Here is a 15,435-nt window from a genome sequence, read left to right as displayed (position 1 = left end):
ACAGGTGTCTGTGAATAGTGTGTAGCTGTTTGTGTGCCGGGGGGCCAGAGCGTGTTAGTGGCTGTGTATTCCGAGCGGTCATCACGTGGTGTGGGTGGCTGAGGTGTAATCAAGGTTGTGTGGGTGTGTGTTTGGGGATCTAGTGCGATTGGGTGGAATGCAGGTGAAGTGGAGCTCCTGGTTGGTTGCTTCTGTCATGGCAATTGTTTTGGGGGATTACGTTCAAGGTGGTCACGTGGTGTGGGCGGTTGCTGGGGAGCCGGGCTGAGTGGGTGTGAGCTGTGGGTTAACACGATTAGGGATGCCAGACTATTTTTGCTGGATTTGGATTTGGTTCTGATTCGTTGTCCGGCTTTGGATTTGGATTTGCCAAACCTGCCTTGAGTGACTGGTTTTGCATTTGAATTTGGATTTTTTTACAAAAATTTACAAAAACAGCTAAAATTACACAATTTGGGCTTTTGTTTGTTCCTAGAGTATTATTAACCCCAATAACATTAATTTCAAGTAATTTACAGTTAATTTAGACCACCTCACAGATCACAATATTGTTTTCACCAGTATTGGCCAAAGGCTGCAGTGAGCTGGCTGGTTACTAAGTGACAGAGCAGTGGCACAGAAAGCACATCTATGAAACATTGCCACTCACTGCCACTCACTACTGAGTCACAGTACTTGTGTGTTATGGATACACAGATTGCTAAGGCCCAAAGAGTCACTGGAGCTCATTCAGAGTCGGTCGTGAGCCCTGACTCACAGAGCAGGAAGCTCCCTGGGGCTTATGAGTGCCCAGACCCTACCCTAGGGTCTGGTCATAAGCCCCGATTGTCGCGATGGTCTTGACCATAGCGACCATCACCCATGTCGGTCATTAGAGCCGTGGGTGTTAACCCACAGCTTAACGATCGACAAGTAGGTGGCCGATCAGGATGCAAGCGGCCGCCCTGATTCAGAGCGACTGCTTGCATCTAACGACCGCCTCTGAATTAGGCCCACGGTGTTTGTATACACAGAGGGATAAGGCCCAAGAAGTTACGGTGCTTGTATACACAGAGGGCTACTGCCCAATGAGTCACTGTGCTTTTATACATAGAGGGCTAAGGCCCAAGGAGTCATGGTGCCTGTATACACAGTGGGGTACAGCACCAAAAAAAAAAAAAAAATTCTTTTTAAACTTTTAACTTTCTTGAAAGTTTTTTTTACTTTGTTAAACTTTTTTTTGTACACACAGACACTTGTCAGTCTCAACACTTTAATCAGCAAAGTATAGTGCAGCATTCATCAGTGTGCAGTGTGCCCCCTATACACTTACACAGTCACTTTGCCAGCACAGCCACTCATAAGTCTGTACACAGTCACTTTAATCAGCAGAGTATAGCGCAGCATACATTAGTGTGTAGTGTGCCCCCTATACAGTCACTTTACCAGCACAGTCACTTGTCCCTGTACACAGCCAGTGAATATCAGCAGAGCAGAGCGCAGCGTGCTAAGCGTGGGAGTGAAATGGTGCCGAGTTTCAGTCTTGGGGCCTTATGTAGAGGCAAACTCTCATGAGAATCCGATGTCAGGAGGATGACGTTTGGCCTCGCGGTGGGATCCGAATCAGGAGGGAACACCCGAGCCATGCCTCGGTGGACTCGGATCCCCGATGTTCAGAGTAGTTCAGATTCCACTGAATCCAAACTGCTCATCCCTAGTAAACATATGTAATGTTTAGCAAGACTGTGAAACCATCGGTACCATGGCAGCCTCACGCACATTTGCTCAAGCCCTGACCTTACTGAGGAATGGCTAACTTCATCGCTATGAGACGTCAAGCTGCATATGGCATCACAGAGGATAATTTATGCACGCCCATGAAACGGCATTAAAAGAGCGTTAAAAGTAACTGACATGCCTGTGTTTCGACAACCACCCCCCTGTCACTACCCACAAATGGCACTTCCTGCCAATCACTCTGCAATGGATCTGTGTAATCACTGTGATCATAGTCCCGATTGCATCGACTGGTTAGCATACGCATGCGCAGAAAGCAACAATCAGCCGATTGCATCCATAGTAGCAACTGCAATCCTTGCTGAATTAGGCCCTGGGTCCTCTATTTTTCCTTAGGCGACCTTGGGCTGTTCTCTGTATAACAGACTATTCATCAGACAGAGGGTCTGATTCAGACCCGCTCGCGAGCGCTGAGCGCTCGCAAGCGGGTCGATGTTGGCCCAGTGTGCATGCGCACGAGGGAGCCGGCTCCCTCGTGCGCATGCACGAGACCCGAATAGCGACGGCCAAGCCATCGCTATGGGTCTTGTACCAAAGGGGGCGTGCTGTCGATGGTGAGTGACAGCACACCCCCTTTGGTAGGCGTGCTGGGGGTGTGGCTGGCCAGACGGAGGTGTTCCCATGGGAATGCCTACCATCTGGGGCAGGCCCCACTGACATCACTAGTGATGTCAGTGGGAGTGCTTTTGGCTCTGATAGAGCCAAAAGCACTCCAGGGCTTGCGGCAGACGAGACCCTACCACATGGGTCTCATCGCAAGCCCGATCGTCGCGATGGTCTTGACCATCGCGACCATAATTTTGGCTGCTCGCATAAGCTGTGGGTGGTCACCCACAGCTATGCGAGCGGCCAAGAGGTCATAACAAAAAAAACAAAAACGCCCTGATTTAGAGCGGGCGCTCGTTCAGAGCGTCCGGCTCTGAATCAGGCCCAGTGTGCTCTGTAGGGATCATTGACTACCAGGGAAAGGGGTCAATATCGCATACTAGTGTTAATGTATGTTATAACATTGTGTCACTGTTGATCTTGATAAGTGGGAGCACCTCCGAGCATGATTTGTTAAGTATTTTTGGAAATATTTCATGTAGTTTATATGTAAGGGTAGAGTTGCATTTTTCCAACTTGCCCACTATACAATATTATGGATGAACCCTAAAGCACTTGCTGCCACTTCCAGCCAACACTCTTTATCAATGACAGCCTGGGTATCTAGAATCAGATCAGCAACCAATTGGCCAGGCAACGTCTAATATCAGAGAAGCAGGGGCGTATCTACCCATTGTCCAGGATGGCACTCGCCAGGGGCACCGGCCGGCAGTGCCACCAGCAGTCAATGGGTGGACTACATGAAGAGATACTTTTGCTCGAAGCAAAGGCAGAGGGAAAGACAAATAATGTCTATATTGGGGCACTCTTGAATATGATATAATAGCCGTAATATGATGATAGGAAAAAGAATATAAAACTTAACCTTTAATAAAGAACCTTAAAAGAAAAATGAAGGGGAATCTGGAAATACACTGGGTTTACAAATGAATAAACAATTAACTAATCATCCTAGTCATGGAGTTAGTTATGTCCATTGAAATCCATAATAATTGACATACACACTTAACACATATAAATATAAGTCATCTTAATCAAGATGATGATAATCAAACTGGGTGGACTACCCCAGGAGCTTGAACTAGCCCTGCTAGTCCCCCGGGCCCCACAAGTGTAGGGCAGACCGCAGTGAGAGCGGTCTGCCCTACACAGTAAAAACACACACATCCGCCAGTGGCGGCATGTGTGTTTGTTTATAGCAGCCAGCCAATGAGAGTCAGACAGACTCTATTTGGCTGCTGCGTTGTCCATGGAGGGAGCCGGCTGGAGCTCACTCATGAGCTCTTCCTTCCAGCTCTCCCCACAGTTGGTGATGGGAGAGACATCATGACATCTCTTTCATCCCATAGTGCAGAGCGAGTGGACAGCGTCGGACGTTGGCAGGAGTGGGGATCAGGTAAGTTGCTTTTTTTCATTTTTCTGTGTTTTTTTTCTGTCACAGCACAGGGGGGAGTGTGGCTACTAGAGGGCACTGTATAGGGGGGGCGCTACTGGGGGCACTGTATAGGGGGTGGCCACTACTGGGGACACTTTTTTGGGGGGGTGGCCGCTACTGGGGGCACTGTACAGGTTGGCTGCTACTGGGAGCACATTATGGTGGGGGATGGCTGCTACTGAGGGCACTGTATAGGGAGACTACTACTGGGGGCAATGCATAAGGGGGACTACTACTGGGGGCACTGCATAGAGGTGACTACTACTGGGGGCACTGCATAGGGTGGACTACTACTGGGGGCACTACATAGAGGGGACTACTACTGGGGGCACTGCATAAGGGGGACTACTACTGGGGGCACTGCATAGTGGGGACTACTACTGGGGCACTGCATAGAGGGGACTACTACTGGGAGCACTGCATAGGGGGGACTACTACTGGGGCACTGCATAGAGGGGACTACTACTGGGGACACTGCATAGGGGGGACTACTACTGGGGGGGACTGAAATTATGGGGGGAGGGGGGCACCAGTCCATTACCTTGCCAGGGGCTTTCGGATCCCTAGATACACCCATGCAGAGAAGCATAACTGTAAGCAAGAGAGAGATGACTGTTAGCAGGTCAAGCATTCATAAAGGTTCTTTTTCATTATTTTCTAGTAACTGAAATGTCAATCATGGGTGATAATTCAATTAACACAGTATACTGCATTACCTTCAGTGCAGTGCATTGTACTGTTGTTGTTTTATTTTGTTTGTTGAAAAATAGTATATGCATTATAAGTACAAGTGGATTGAATTGGAATATTATTTTCCAATTTATTTTTTGCACTTTTCTTCCCCAGCTGCAGATCTCTGTGCAGACTGTCACCCAAATGCTACCTGTGAAGAATCTTCAGGTTCCATGCAATGTCTCTGCAATGATGGGTTCATAGGAGATGGCTTCAACTGTTCTGATCCATGCTCAAATCACATTGTTCTCGATGAAATCTGGAGAAGTATATTTAATGTTCATGGATCTGAACTTCATTGTGACATTTATATGAGTGGATGGTATCGCTTTATTGGCAATGGAGGCGATCACATACCAGAATTCTGTGTGCCAAGCTACAGTTGTGGTACACATGCCCCAATGTGGCTGAATGAATCCCATCCGATGGTTAGCGATGGTATAGTAAGTCGCACTGCTTGTGCCCACTGGAATAACGACTGTTGTCTCTGGTCATCGACTGTCCAGATTAAAGCTTGTCCTGCTGAATATTATGTATATGAACTGAGTGGAATACCAACTTGTCATTTATCCTATTGCACAGGTGAGTACTTTATTCTGGCATATAACATAACAGGATAAAGCTACCAGTTCAAATTGATATATTTAGCAAGCTCTGTTCAGTAAGTTCCAAATATAGAAATACATACAGGATGACAAGCTTTCTAATCTGCACACAAAGATAACTCTTATTACATAAATATGCAAGAATATGTATACTTAGTCTGATGAATCATGAAAAAGAAAAATCACACATAAGTATTACTTATGTGTGATTTTTCTTTTTCATGATTCATCAGACTTTATTTCTTAGTCTATAACATGCGTTCTACTGTATGCCTAAACAAACATGTAAATACAAGAAATATGTGGCATGGGGATGGTATTTACTGTGATTCACATATGGAATAATTCCTTATTAGTTCTTATAATTCAACAAATTATATACATTATGGAAGTCCCAAAGTTAAAACGAAACATATATCATATGTTTTTTTTTTTTTTTAATATGTCCTCTTGAATTTCAACTTTAATTCTTCCCCATATCACAAATATACATTAACAGGCAAACAAAAAAAATAGCGAAACAATGCAATAAACTAATGCATACAGGAATGAAATTACACCTTTGTGATATACTGAAATGTAGAATGGTGACTATACTTACAAAGCCAGTGGAGAGATAAGGATACAGTACATTTCAAAAAGTTACTGAGAACACCTCACAAAGCACCTTTATGTGAATATGTTTAGTCTTGGGTTCATGTAATATGTAATAGGTTTGTTAACTTTCTCCCCTGATATTAATGTACTAGTTTTGTAGACTCGTCATTTGTTGTGTTGTGAGCAAGGCAACACATGAATAGATTGCAGGTATATCCAACTGACGCCAGACACATGCATTGTATGTCCTTGTGTGCATAGCATGGACGTGCAGATAATGTATCCAAACAGTGGTTTTCAGGCAAAAGATTGAGGACCTCATTCAGAGTCGGTTGAAGCGGCCACACGGTCGTACAGGAAAAGGGGCCAGATATGCAAATGATTCCCTCGCAAGTTGCATCCCTAAGTTCGGATCGGCTGCTGGCCGACCAAGGGGAGGAAGAGGCCGGAAGACCAAAAAATACGCCCCCTTCTCGTATGCATTACACGTCATCTCCGGGCATATAAGGATTAATAGTGACCATCGGAACTGGTCGTAGAGCTTAAGGTTGACCATGCCCTCTCTTAAGCTCTACGATCATGTCATTGTAAAAACCTCCCATGTCACATGTGCCATGACGCTACTTTGTTAATTATGCACTCCAATAAACCATATGCACTCCCATAAAACGCCGTCCGCATAATTAGGCACGCCTGCGTTCGGATCTCCACTCCCTCAATTTCAAGCACCTACAAACGCCTCAATCTGTCACTCAAACTACCGACCTGGCTGTGTTCAAGGAGAGAGAAATTTCTGATCATAGTGGCTAGTTTGCGCACGCGCTTTGCGACCTTTACGCATGCGCAGTATAGCGAACATCGGTGGCAAACGACCGTGCGGCCACTTCGACCGACTCTGAATGAGGTCCTGAGTGACTTAGTGGAGAAGATGGGTGACTGGACTGGCCCTTGTTGGCAGTATAATAATATGTATATAAACAATAGCTTTAATCCACAGCATTTACCTCAGGTATGTGACCACATCATTTAAAAAGAAAAATCATACATATTCTGCACTCACCTAATTACCCTTCAAACTATATTTAATTTAAATTGAGGGAACATTGGTTCTTTATATCTGCTGAACACTGTTGCATTGCTAATTTGCTCTGGTTTGTTTTTGGCTTGTCTTTAAACAAACTATGGGCCTTATTCAGGTTGGAGTGCATGGCTACGTTTGCATGCAGCCGGCCGATGTTTGCATTCTGCACATGCCTATGCATCGGGAAGCGATCACAGTGAGCACACAGACCAAGTGCATAGTGATTGACATGAAGTGTCCGTTTGAGGGTGGAGAGGGGGGTGGCCGGCAGAACACTGGTGTGTCTTGGCATTTGAACGCTTTTACAGGGCGTGCATAATTAAGCCCCCGTGATTGTATATGCTCGCAAAGGTCTAGATGGCGACAGGAAGTTTAGCAGCTTGTGCGGCAGGGTCAGGTACACCACAACTGTGCGAATGGTTCCGATGTTACTCGATATTTACCAATGTCTTCATGACTTGCGGATGCATGTAATGGGAAGTGGGTGGCTTTATAAAGTGGTGGGTGTCTAGGTATAGTATTGAGGTTGCCAGAGCCAGCCCTAGGCATAGGCATTCTAAGCAAATGCATAGGGCATCTGGAATGCCTAGGGGCATTCCATGGCTCTGCAGCTCCCCGCCTCCCGCTGCTACCATAATCGGAACTCAGCTCCGATAAGGCAGCACAGTAGTCAGGGGGAGATTGCCCGTTTAATTCATCAGGAAACATGGGACGCCTGTCATATGTGGCCCCACCCCCAGTAGTGCATCAACCTTTGACATGCAGCCCACTGGAGACTGACAGCAGCCCGCCCATGGGGGAAATTAAATTGCAAGAGAGGCTGATGCTGTTATCTCACGAGACAGATGCACAGACTCCGCACACAGTCAGTGCCAGAGACAAGCACACAGTCAGTCACATGCAGCGCGGCAGCGGAATGATGGGAGAGCAGTCAGCAACTCAGCGTCCTGGCTGCTTAGATAAGTAAGCACAACTTGGTGTGCCGCTGGACTGGAGAGGCTCTGTCCCCATGCTCCGCTGTGCCGGCCTCAAGCTACATCCCGCATGTTATGTTCTGCCCGGCGCTGACTGTCCCCGGCTTGGCTCCTTCTCCACCCGGACTCTGTGAAGCCACCTTTCCTCACTGCTCAGCCTCTCATTGACAGCTGCTGCCATAGACTGACTCCTGGGCTGGGCACGAGACTAGTCCCTTCTCCCATCTAACCAGGCTGCACCACCAGGGAAAGGCAGCCACTTCTAACAGACACACAAGGTGATATCCATCAGCAAGGACTTATCAGGAAGCTGCTGTGTGAGTATACGGTGCTGCAGTGAGTGTTCTGAAATGGTAAAGCAGCAGGTAGTGCACCCATCCCAGTGTCTACCCCTTCACCAGCCTAGTGTCTAGCACCATTACTGACCTCCCACCCCAGTGTCTCCCATCTCTCCCCAACTAGCTCACTGCAACCATCTCAGTGCCCCTACCTAGCAGCCCCAAAACCAGTCTGTCACAGTGATCACCTTTATTCAGCCCAGTGTTCCCCCCTTCCACTCCATCTCACTGTCTCCTGCCCACTGCACCCCATTCACAAAGTGTCCCCCTCCCTATCCAGCCCAGTGTCCTCCACCATCTCACTGACCTCCCCCTTCCCTATTCAATCAGTCCACTGCTCCCATCTAACTGCCCCCAGCAAGAACCCCCAAGCCAGTCCAGTCCCAGGGTCTTCCACTCATTCAGCCCAGTGTACCTTCTTCTCCAGCATAGTGTTACTCCCTCCCAACTCTATCTTACTGCCCCACTTCTGATCCAGCCCAGGACCTCCCCATCCAGCCCAGTGTCCCCCCACCATCTCAATGGCACACTCATCCTGGTGTCTTGCACCCTGATAGAACACTGTCTGCACCCTTACTTCCCCAACAGTCCACTGCCTGATCTAACTGCCCCTCAACAAGAACCCCCCAGCCAATACAATTACAGTGCCCCCCCTTCTCCAGCCTATAGTTCCCCCCTTCCCACCCAGCCAAGTGCCCCCCTATATATCACCCCTGTCACTCACTCTCTCTCACCCGCTGCCTGTCATCCTCTCCCTGGGGTCATCCACTGCCTCTCCCTATCACCCTCTACCTTCACTTACTGACTCTTCCGTCACCTTCTCCCTACCACCCTCGGCCTTTCCCCAGCATCACCCTCTCCCCGTCACCTTCTCCATGTCACCCACTGCCTCTGCTGGTCACCTTCTCCCCGTCACTTACTGCCTCTCCATGACACCCTATCTTGTCAACTTCTGCCTCTCCGTGTCATACACTGTCTCTCCCCATCACCTCTCTCCCCTGTCACCCTCTGGCTCTCTACGTCACCCACTCCCTCCCTCTGGTGTCACCCACTGCCTCCCTCTGTCATCCTTTTCTTGGCATCACCTACTGCCTCTCTCCATCACCCATTGCCTCTCACCATCAATTATAGCCTCTCCCCATCAATTACTGCCTCACCTTTCATATCAAATATATTATATATATATATATATATAAATAAATAAAATTATATATATATATATATATATATATACACAGTATATATTTCACACACACACACATATATGTACAGTATATGTGTGTGTGTGTGTAATATATATTTCCTTGTGGCTGGTATTAAACACAAATATATACATATATATATATATATATATATATATATATATCTATATATATATATAGTGTGTGGGACTATCAACTCAAAAGCTATTTCATGGACAGGTGTGGGCTATTCCCTCATTATTTCATTATCAATTAAGCAGGTAAAAGGTCTGGAGTTGATTCTAGGTGTGACATTTGCATTTGGAATCAGTTGCGGTCGACTCTCAATATGAGATCCAAAGAGCTGTCACTATCAGCCATCATTAGGCTGAAAAATCAAAACAAACCCATCAGAGAGATAGCAAACACATTAGGTGTGGCCAAATCAACTGTTTGGAACATTCTTAAAAAGAAAGAATGCACCGGAGAGATCAGCAACACCAAAAGACCCGGAAGACCATGGAAAAAAACTGTGGTGGATGACAGAAGAATTATTTCCCTGGTAAAGAAAAACCCCTTCACAAAAGTTGGCCAAATCAAGAACACTCTCCAGGAGGTAGGTGTATATGTGTCAAAGTCAACAATCAAGAGAAGACTTCACAAGAGTGAATATAGAGGGTTCACCATAAGATGTAAACTATTGGTGAGCCACAAAAAACAGTAAGACCAGATTAGAGTTTGCCAAACAACATCTAAAAAAGCCATTACAGTTCTGGAATACCATCCTATGGACAGATGAGACAAAGATCAACTTGTACCAGAGTGATGGGAAGAGAAGAGTATGGAGAAGGAAAGGAACTGCTCAAGATCCAAAACATACCACCTCATCAGTGAAGCATGGTGGTGGTAGTGTCATGGCGTGGGCATGTATGGCTGCCAATGGAACTGGTTTCCTTGTATTTATTGATGATGTGACTGCTGACAAAAGCAGCAGAATGAATTCTGAAGTGTTTCGGGCAATATTATATGCTCATATTCAGTCAAATGCTTCAGAACTCATTGGAAAGCGCTTCACAGTGCAGATGGACAATGACCCGAAGCATACTGCAAAAGCAACCAAAGAGTTTTTTAAGGCTAAAAAGTGGAATGTTATGCAATGGCCAAGTCAATCCCCTGACCTGAATCCGATTGAGCATGCATTTCACTTGATGAAGACAAAACTGAAGGGAAAATGCCCCAAGAACAAGCAGGAACTGAAGACATTTGCAGTAGAGGCCTGGCAGAGCATCACCAGGGATGAAACCCAGCGTCTGGTGATGTCTATGCATTCCAGACTACAGGCTGTAATTACCTGCTAAGGATTTGCAACAAAGTATTAAAAATAGATGAGGACATGATTAGTATATATCTCATGATTGTCTGTAAACACGTACTCATGCTCCCACCATCCCAGGTTGAGGCCAGCATATGTTGGGGCACATGCTGTCCCCATAGCTGTGCCTCTAACCTGGAGGTAGATGTTATCGTTACACATGAAAATAAATGTTGTGAGTACAAACTCCAACAAAGAAAGTAGGAAGGTTTTTAGTTCCAGGTCTTTGCTCTTATTCAAAACATATCTCACTACCTCGATACCCTTAGTGTGATTTATACTTGTATAAAGGCTATCAACATCATAGGTTGATATCAATGTATGAGAATTAACCATCAAATCTTATATTTTTGTCAAGACGTCCATTGTGTCTCTTACATAGGAAGGTAAAGTCATAACATAGGCCCTGATTCAGAGCCAGATGCTCTGACCAGAGCGCTCGCTCTGAATCAGGGCCCACCTCCATTAATATGGAGCGTCCTCCTGGATGCTCGTATAGCTGTGGGTCACAACCCACAGCATATACGAGCGTGCAAAAAGATGGTTGCGATGGTATTGACCATCGCGACAATCGGAACTGTGAGTGAAAGCCTGCGGTTGGGTTTCCCAACCGCAAGGCCTGGAGTGATTTTGGCTCTATCAGAGCCAAAATCACTCCCACTGACATCACTAGTGATGTCAGTGGGGCCGGCTTCAGATGGTAGGCATTCCCTTGGGAACGCCTCCATCTGGCAGGCATGCCCCCGGCATGCCCACCAAAGGGGGCTTGCTATCAGTCACCTTCGACAGCATGCCCCCTTTGATGAGACACTCCGAGCGAAGGAAAGTCCTTCGCTTGCCGGGTCTCGCGCATGCGCACGATGGAGCTCCCTCTGTTGTGTGCATGCGCAGTTGGGAACATTGACCCACTTGCGAGCGTACTGCCGCTCGCGAGTGGGTCTGAATGACCCCCATAGTGCCTAAGGTATTGATCCATGAAAATACTTGCCTTTTCCATGATACTACCTTTACCCGATACAATCAGACGTGCACACACTTTTACATATTCATATAATTTCACATAGCACTTTATTTTTCATAACGCGCATCATAAAAATAAAAATGTGTTTTTTTGTCCCTTCCCTTTTATAGGTATTCATTCATTTTTAGTGATGTAGTAATGTACATATGTTTTTATATATACACATACAATTTGGTATTAGCACTTTTACATTTTTTATCATTATTTTATTTTTTATTTACAGTGTACACAAAGGGCAAATGCTCTATGCAATTTTTATATATATACATGTTTTCATAACTTACCTGGGTTTTTTGTAATATACAGGTATATGATTTCATTATATATATTATATATATTGTTTGTTATATGTCACAATCACATTGTCAACTGTGTTCTTATAGTCCATGACGGAGATTGCATTTTGCATCTCCCTCTGGTTCTGGTTCCATAATTTCCCCCCTTCTTTCTTTTTTCATCCATCTCCGTATTTCTTTACTTTTGGATTCAAAATGATTCAATTGGTTGTCTGCATACATGTGACCTATTATACAAGACATCATTGGCCTGTGAGCCCTCGGATTCATTACAGGCTCAGGAAAACATGTGACCATAGAGGGATGCTATGATAGGCTACCTCTCCTAATAAAGATTAATTACAGAACATGCTCGGGTTGCCTTGAGAAAACTCTCAATTGTGAAACATATGTCGGCAGCAGCAGTGATTATACTGCAGCAATGAGCAGACATATCACTTGCTCAAACGTCTGTAGTGATGTGATGTAAAAAGAAGATAATACTTCACCTAATATTCACCTGATAGATGCGCTGTGTATATGAGACATTTATCTTTACTGAGCTGATGTAATGCTCACATACATTATACTAATTAAGCCAAACTAATATTCATATAACTTATACTGCTGAATCTAACCATCATTAGTGAGCTAGTATAAGGCTCAGATAGTGCATGCCATGTGACTGATTTGAGCTGTTGCTAGACTCACTTAGTTATCAACTACTTATGTTAGATTAAACTCAATGTTAATTTATAGTTGTATGAACAGCAGAGAGCTTGGAATTATTTATATATACCTCATGTGCTGTTAACATAAGACTGAGATGCTATGACATTGTAACACTGCACTCTCAGGATTTGGCTTCTTTCCCAGACACCTCCTAATATGGGCATTGGTTCTTTCAGTGTTAAAGCTAATGCAATACCCTTATGATTTGCATGGCTACATGTGCTGCTAACATAATAACAAGATGCTGTGATATTGCAACTTTGTATATCTGAGGATTTGGCTCTCTTCCCAGAGATTTGTTGAATACACTGCGGACAGATAGCAGTAGAGCTAATGTAATGCTCTTATAATTATTACTGCTGGAATTAATATAATATTTATAGAATCTACAGTGTTAGACCTCAACTAATTATTAAGCTGATATAATGTTTACAGACTCTATGTTTTTACATATTTGATGCAGCATATAAATATGTGCATGCTTATCTGCATTTAGCATAAGGGCAGCAAATGAATAACACTTGGGGGCATACACTGGAGTCCAGCAACATTTAGCATAAGGGCAGTAAGCGAATTACTGTATACTTGCGGGGCATATAGTAGAGTCCGGCAGCATTTAGAATAAGGACAGCAAACGAATAACACTTGGGGGCATACACTGGAGCCCAGCAGCATTTAGCATAAGGGCAGCAAATGAATAACACTTGGGGGGCATACAGTGGTGTCCAGCAGCATTTATCATAAGGGCAGCAAATGCATAACACTTGGGGGCATACAGCGTAGTCGAGCAGCATTTATCATAAGAGTAGCAAACAAATAACACTTGGGGGCATACAGTGGAGTCCAGCAGCATATAACATTGAGAGACATCAAAAAATGCTCTTACCTTGAATTATTGCACCTTGAGGATGGCAAATATCTCTTTGCAGGTCTCTGGTGTAATGAAACCCAAAGCTTGTGGTGAGATCACTGTGCCAAACTTTAGGTCAGCCAGGGATATGCCCGTCACCAGGAATCGCAGAGTAGTGATCAGCCTCTCCTCAGCAGGTATGGCCCTCCGCAGCTTGGTATCCTGTGACTGAAATTAAGGCATCACCAGACCAAGAAATTCCTGGAACTTGGCATTATCCATCCACAGGAAGTTCCAGTAGTCTTCTGGATTATTCTCACAAATTTCCATTAGCAGTTTCATGTGTGAGAGAGAATCCCTCTGCAGCAGCCACTCCTTCATCCAGCATGAGCAAACCCTTCTTCACTTCACAGACCTCTCCCTATCTGTTAATAGCACAACTCCAGCATATGCTGTTAGCACATGATAGTGAAAGGGATCCATAATGAGAGAAAGTAGACACAGGGCCTGATTCAGTACGGATTACATGGCTGCGATCGCACATACCCAGCCAATGCAAAATATGCTAATAAATGCAAACGTATGGCAACCTCCAGGGCCAGCCCTACCCAATTTGGTGCCCTAGGCAAGATTTTGGCTGGTGCCCCCTAGCAGATAATCTCACCACCAATCTTAAAGTAGGTACACACCTGACAGATATATCCGCAGATTATGGTTTTTCATACACACTGAACAACCATCATCTGTGGTCCCGCTGGCCAGGGGTCAGATAGAGACCCCCTCCCTGCCAGCCTATGCAGCAAGTGTAAGGGCAGTCGGCTGATCGCCTGTGCACACAGCATGATGAGCAGATATATCTGATGTTGGCATCCCAACCACCAGGATACCATAGGTAAGAAGCGAGGTTGGGTGGAGGGTTAGGCACTAAGGGGGGAGGGTTATGTTTAGGGTGCAGGAAGGGGGAGGTTAGGTTCAGGCACCAAAGAGGGTTAGGGGAGGGAGAGGGGGAGGGTTAGGTTGATTATACAGCTGCAATGAGCAGACATATCACTGCTCAAACGTCTGTAGTGATGTGATGTAAAAAGAAGAAAATACTTCACCTAATATTCACCTGAAATATGCACTGTGTATATGAGACATTTATCTTTACTGAGCTGATGTAATGCTCACATACATTATACTAATTAAGCCAAACTAATATTCATATAACTTATACTGCTGATTCTAACCATCATTAGTGAGCTAGTATAAGGCTCAGATAGTGCATGCCATGTGACTGATTTGAGCTGTTGCTAGACTCACTTAGTTATCAACTACTTATGTTAGATTAAACTCAATGTTAATTTATAGTTGTATGAACAGCAGAGAGCTTGGAATTATTTATATATACCTCATGTTATGTTAACATAAGACCGAGACGCTATGACATTGTAACACTGCACTCTCAGGATTTGGCTTCTTTCCCAGACACCTCCTAATATGGGCATTGGTTCTTTCAGTGTTAAAGCTAATGCAATACCCTTATGATTTGCATGGCTAAATGTGCTGCTAACATAGTAACAAGACGCTGTGATATTGCAACTTTGTATATCTGAGGATTTGGCTCTCTTCCCAGAGATTTGTTGAATACACTGCAGACAGATAGCAGTAGAGCTAATGTGATGCTCTTATAAATATTACTGCTGGAATTAATATAATATTTATAGAATCTACAGTGTTAGACCTCAACTAATTATTAAGCTGATATAATGTTTACAGACTCTATGTTTTTACATATTTGATGCAACATATACATATGTGCATGCTTATCTGCAGCCTAATAAACAGCCAATAATTGCCTAACAATATGGCAGGGTAATA

General features: G+C 44.9%; 1 protein-coding gene across 1 annotated transcript in view; it reads left to right on the top strand.

Annotated features, from left to right (window-relative positions):
* The window catches only part of LOC148519684 (pancreatic secretory granule membrane major glycoprotein GP2-like), a 287,415-nt gene that overhangs the window by 33,581 nt on the left and 238,399 nt on the right, over nucleotides 1-15,435 (top strand). The window contains exon 2 of the mRNA XM_088476135.1: nucleotides 4,664-5,131. Within this exon, the coding sequence (XP_088332261.1) occupies nucleotides 4,664-5,131 (468 nt within the window). The remainder of the gene's footprint in view (nucleotides 1-4,663; nucleotides 5,132-15,435) is intronic.

The sequence above is a fragment of the Taudactylus pleione genome, unplaced genomic scaffold (genome assembly GCF_031769625.1).
Source record: "Taudactylus pleione unplaced genomic scaffold, aTauple2 ptg000184l, whole genome shotgun sequence".
In the NCBI taxonomy this organism is placed as follows: Eukaryota; Metazoa; Chordata; class Amphibia; order Anura; family Myobatrachidae; genus Taudactylus; species Taudactylus pleione.
The sequence above is the reverse complement of the archived record's forward strand: the minus strand, read 5'-3'. Positions and strand labels throughout refer to the sequence as shown.